The 5744-nt window shown below is 37.9% G+C and overlaps 1 protein-coding gene across 1 annotated transcript; it reads left to right on the plus strand.

The window, feature by feature from the left end:
- Positions 1–577: 577 nt before the first annotated feature.
- On the plus strand, positions 578–4830 carry LOC147435938 (uncharacterized). The gene is made up of 5 exons (XM_086488066.1): positions 578–1123; positions 1895–2053; positions 2155–2208; positions 3963–4118; positions 4520–4830. The coding sequence occupies exons 1-5, from the start codon at positions 578–580 to the stop codon at positions 4580–4582; spliced, it is 978 nt and encodes a 325-aa protein (XP_086344192.1). The 3' UTR covers positions 4583–4830.
- Positions 4831–5744: the final 914 nt, after the last annotated feature.

The following is a 5744-nucleotide window of genomic DNA, read 5'->3' on the forward strand; positions in this document are numbered from 1 at the left end:
TCTCCCTTTTTATTGCGTGCACAAGGGCTTCTGTAAGTTTTGGAGTTTAGCCTTCATGTCGCAGATTTCGACACGTGTAAAGGGTCCCCCTGTCGCCATATTATGTTAGTTTAGATGTGTAAATACAACTCGAGTCAAAGACTGAGCACTTAAGTAGGGTAGGCATACTGTACATACACAAAGGAACTCTTTTCAAGAGCTCCAATGCCCATCTTGCATATCGAAGGGAGTGGAAGCTAACTTGGATTATCTATATGCACACTATGCCTACCCAAGTGATGCAGCATGCTGAAGCAAGTGTGCTCCATCCCATGTTCAAAACCACATTTTGATGTCTTGCATGATTGCATATATATATATATATATATATATATATATATATATAGAGAGAGAGAGAGAGAGAGAGAGAGAGAGAGAGAGAGACACTTTGGGATGTTCGGCGTCAAGTTTCAACCTCTACCTTGTTTGATGCTTCTTCCTAGAACGGGTCCCCGAGGCGTATATCAACGCAGCATTAAATTCATGAGTGTTAAAGACTACCGTGTCCGGGACCCTAAACTTCTGCAGGAAAGCTGCAATGGAGCGTTCTCTACATGCACGGATGATGTGTTCAATTCTGGTGATGTTGATGACTCGTATTGAGGCTGCTCGTGGGGATGGGGTTAACTTCCCCTTCGCCAACTTAACCGGGGTTAAGCGACCAGCTCAATTAGCACATCATGAGCAGCCTGCTTCTGCTTTCAGCGTGGTCACCTTGGCGTCGCATGAGCTGTCGAGTGGCAAGGTCATCGACTGTGTGCGCCTTTACCCCGCCAATGCCACCAGCTCCTCCTCGCCACTCACGCTGGAAGAGTTACTGCCCACAAAAAGAAAGAGAGAGAGAGAGAGAGAGAGAGAGAGAGAGAGCTCATGTATTCATGGAATGCTGCAATTTTGGCAGGCCGCGTCTCAATTTCCCAAGGCCGGATCGGGCTGGCGGAAACCGTCGCGAGCTGCAAGAGCGCTCTTCGAGCCGGAGGTGGCGGACGGCTGCTCGGCGCACGTGGGGTCCATGGCCGCCCAGCTCGGCGACATCTTCGAGGACGTCGTCCACATCCACACTCCATCGGACCTCAAGCACTCTGTACTTCGAACTTTTGTTCTCTCTCTCTCTCTCTCTGTTCTTCTTCTTCGTCTTCTCCCTTTTGAATAACAGGTCTTGAGTTCAATTCTTCTCTTCTCTCTCTCTCTCTCTCTCTCTCTCTCTCTAAGGTCTCTTGGGATAGTTTCCTACTACGTTAAAATTCTCTTCTTCTTCTGCCTCTCTCTCTTTCTCTCTCTAAAAGGTCTCTTGGGATAGTTTCCTACTACGTTAAAATTCTCTTCTTCTTGTGCCTCTCTCTCTCTCTCTCTCTCTCTCTCTCCATCCACGTCTCTTCCGACAGATCTTTGAACCTTCTCCTTCTTCTCTCTTGGTTTTTGTTGGTCTATCTAACGAGTCTTAATCTCAACCTCCATAGAAAGATCAACTCTGTTTTTTTAATTGGGAAAACAAACACACACACACATTATCCAAGTTCCCTTTAAAGTATCCGGTCTTGAGTTCAAGATACATCAGATAGATCTTTGAGTTCTCTTGGGCTTGTCTCTACAAATTTACACACACACACACACTCTCTCTCTCTCTCTCTCTCTCTCTCACACACACACACACACACACACACACACACACACACACACACACATACACGCACACACGCACACGCATGCATGTGCGCGTGCGCACACACACACACACAAGCATTACATCACTAATTTGTTATATCAAATTTTGTTGTACACGCATGCATGTGCGCGCACGCGCACACACACACACAAGCATTACATCACTAATTTGTTATATCAAATTTTGTAGTATGCAATATACTCCGCCATTTCGGAAGGTGACTTGTTCACTGGTTCTACTGCTGCTCTAACAATCAACAAACCTTACGTCCAAGATGGAGAGGTTAGCATTGGCCAAATTTGGGTCATTGCAAATCGAGAAGACAAGGACAATTACTCTACATTGGAGGTGGGTTGGATTGTATGCATACTATGCTAGTCTTTGATTGTGGATTCATATATCACACATTCTATATTATTTGTAAAAGACATATCTGCTTCTTGTTTCAGGTTCACCCAGTAGCATTTGAAGATGATGACCCACGTCTCTTCATTTATTGGACGGTACTTATCTAATACTTCCATCCTAGGGCGTCCACTAGAAAATATGTAAGATAGCACGTGCGAACAAAATAAGGATTTATAATTAGGTACATTTATAGAAAAGTGGACTTACATAAAGGGTTTTTTAATTGAGAAAGTGAAATTTTTTATACATAAGGGCTAGTGTTTTTACAAAAATGCATACATAAAGGATACATAAAATACTTAAAATATATAGATGAGAGATAATTTAAATACCTCTTGTTCGCACGTGATATTTGCAATTTTTACATAGTGGACTCCCCGAGACTCTGCACTAGACATGTTATGATCAGAAACTTGCTAACTCTGGTGTGCTAGACCCAATCTAGATCAAAAGTAGTAACACAAACCCTTGCTTTTGGTGACCTCATCCAATGCACATTGCCTTCTTCTTAATACATGCAAAATTCTCTAAAACCTTTTTTCCCCCACATGTTAAAACATGCCATAGAGGAGAGAAGAGAAAGACCTACAAATTTTTGAATGCCTTGTTTTAGATTGCAAATGGATCCCTTCATTTAAGGCTATGATGGCTTCTTTTAAAGTTTTATTTTTATAGTATCATCTTCCAATTTGTAAGTGGTTCCTTTCATTTATTTAAGGGCTTATGATTTCCTTCATCTTAATGTAGATTTCTAGATTTTGTTTACTCACAATCATTAATATCACAATTTTCCTTTGAAAATATTATCATACTCAAAAACATGATTAGAAGAGTCCAAAGTAAGCAAGAATTTTTGATAAGATGCAAAAAATTGTACTAAATAAAGAGAACATAACATACTAAATGTATGAAAGACTTGCATACTATCTAATCATTTTGGAATAGGATATGATACTTGCTCAATTTATTTTTGGGAAAATTACCAAAATACCCCTCTAATTTGAGAAAATTCCCAAAATACCCTTGTATCTATTTTGGTTGGATTGTTCAAGATTTTCTATCTTCATTCATTTTTGACAATTGAGATCCGTTGTTGAGTGCTTAGCATGTAATTTGTCACCAGTTACCATCGCAAAAAAGGCAATTATGTTTAAAAATAATGAAGCAATTCATCTTCAAAACCTACATAACCAATTCAAATTGTAGTTTTAGCATCTTGTACAATAGACAATCACTCTTCTTGTGAAGACGTAAAAAGGAAATTTACTCTCACAATTAGGGGTATTTTGGGAATTTTGGAATATTTGAAGGACATTTTGGAAATATATGACAAAATTTCAAGGATATTTTGGGAATTTTCAAAATTTGAGGGGTATTTTGGTAATTTTCCTTTTATTTTTTTGAATTTTCTTCCATAGAACAGTAGCATTACTTAAATTGTGTTTTATGACTGGTATGAGCAAGAACTATGTATGTCATTTTCTATTATTTTTCATATACCTTTAAGAAACTTTCTCCTTTCAATATTTCGACAATATAAATTTGAGATCCCAACGTTTTCATATTTGAATATTGAATTTGAATTTTGAATTCAAACTAGGTATTATCAAAGGAGGACATATCATTCTATTTTCTTCTATGAAGCAAAATTTGTTTCTATCATTTTTCGTACTTCAAAATGGCCCAAAATATTATTATGTGCAAAAGGAAACATTTACTTCCACTCCATTTAGATATGGTAATAATCAAAGTACCATTACTTGCTAAATCCATAAATCGTGCTCAATTCGATAGGCTCCAATTTTAAGTATGTTTACACCCACACACATTTTCTTTATCTTGGTGGCAGAATGATAATTATGGAGAAACTGGATGCTTCAATAGGTTTTGCAGTGGTTTTGTACAAACTGATTTTAGTTGGACTTTGGGAGAGAAGTTTCCATCAGGGACCTCCATTCTAGGTGATTCAAATGGACAAAAATACGTTCTATTTGCAATTTTTAAGGTAAAGATTTTAGAGGACATATATATATATATATGTGTGTGTGTGTGTGTGTGTGTGTGTGTGTGTGTGTGTGTATATCTACTAACATAATATGACGGAGGTAGTAACTCTTTACACGTGTCTCTATCCGTGAGATGAAGGCTAAATGCCAAAAGTGAGAGAAGCACGTGATAAAGAGAGAGAGAGAGAGAGAGAGAGAGAGAGAGAGAGAGAGAGAGAGAGAGAGGCCGCTGAACGAGGCTAGCCGTACTCGTATATATATATATATATATATATATATATATATATATATATATATATATATATATATATATATATATATAGGGGGAGAGAGAGAGAGATGTTTCTAGAAATTGTTTTCTTGAAAGACACAAAAGCATAACTATTTAAAGTTTCTTCAGGAGCCACGCTCAGGGAGGTGGTTTTTACAGCTAGATGCAAATGTGATTGGCTATTGGGCCTAATATTGTCACCAATTTTAATAACAACTATGCTGATGAGCTTCAATTTGGAGGAGAGGTTCAAATAAGTAAACTTGGTTCTCCCACTCAAATGGGAAGTGGATACTTTCCACGCTCTACTATTTTTTCATGATAGTTTGGACTTTCATTACTTTGGCAAAGATGATCTTAATCCTTTTGCTACCCATTCAAACTTCTATGGTCTAGGTGGCCTCAAGCTAGATACTGATCAGAGAGTAAATGTATTTTTCTATGGTGGGCTTGGAACAGACACCTAAAGGCTTCAGAGAGATTGGAGCATCATATATTGTTGATATTTTTTTACAAAAAGTTTTGAATATTCTATTGATATCTCTTTTAATAATAATTTTTTTTTCACACGTTTATGTTCAAACAATTTTTTGTACCTTAGCGTCAATATGTTCTCTATGCATTTTTTGGTTTTAGTTAAAGTAAAAGTAATTTGCTTTTCAGAATATTTGAGTCGACAAAGAAACTTTCTCTTAACATGAATGCAAAAATTTGTGCCAACTATGAGGCATTAAGAGCAAGGTTAATGAACAAGGATCTGTTAGTAAGTGATTCATGCGTTACTACCGCTAAGAAGAAGCGATTGTGGCACTCTTCTTCCTCACCTTCCCCCGAAGGTGGTAACATGTGCAAACATTCTCCATGTATCAATAAGGTAGTGCCAAATATTCTTGGATTCTTCTCTATTAAATAAGATCATTCTGTAGGCAGCTCTAGCTAACTATCAATAGTGACATCTTGTGTAGAATAATGGAGGAGACTTGGATGTGATACATTTTTTTGCTCGTATCATGGCCCAATTGTTTTAAGATCTATAGACGATGTACAACCTTGGTATACGTGGTGTATAATTTATGAGGATTTGTAGACTTACATATCATCTAATATTACAAGCATAAATTGTAGGAGTGTTGATGTTTGATTATCCAAGACATGGACTTTGCTATTATCAAGAATCGGATGCATGACTCTCTCTCTCTCTCTCTCACACACACACACACACACACACACACACACACACACACACACACACACACACACACACACACACACACACACACACACACACACACACACACACACACACACACTAGGTCTCTGACTCGATGGATATCTATATTCATAGGAATTGGTG

This window comes from Adiantum capillus-veneris, chromosome 18, assembly GCF_014529385.1.
Source record: "Adiantum capillus-veneris isolate H3 chromosome 18, ASM1452938v2, whole genome shotgun sequence".
NCBI classification, from domain to species: domain Eukaryota; kingdom Viridiplantae; phylum Streptophyta; class Polypodiopsida; order Polypodiales; family Pteridaceae; genus Adiantum; species Adiantum capillus-veneris.

Coding starts and splice junctions, on each gene's coding strand:
- LOC147435938 (XM_086488066.1), top strand. CDS start 578: ATGGAGCGTTCTCTACATGCACGGATGATGTGTTCAATTCTGGTGATG. Junction 2,054..2,154: donor ACAATTACTCTACATTGGAG/GTGGGTTGGATT, acceptor TTCTTGTTTCAG/GTTCACCCAGTAGCATTTGA. Junction 2,209..3,962: donor GTCTCTTCATTTATTGGACG/GTACTTATCTAA, acceptor TCTTGGTGGCAG/AATGATAATTATGGAGAAAC.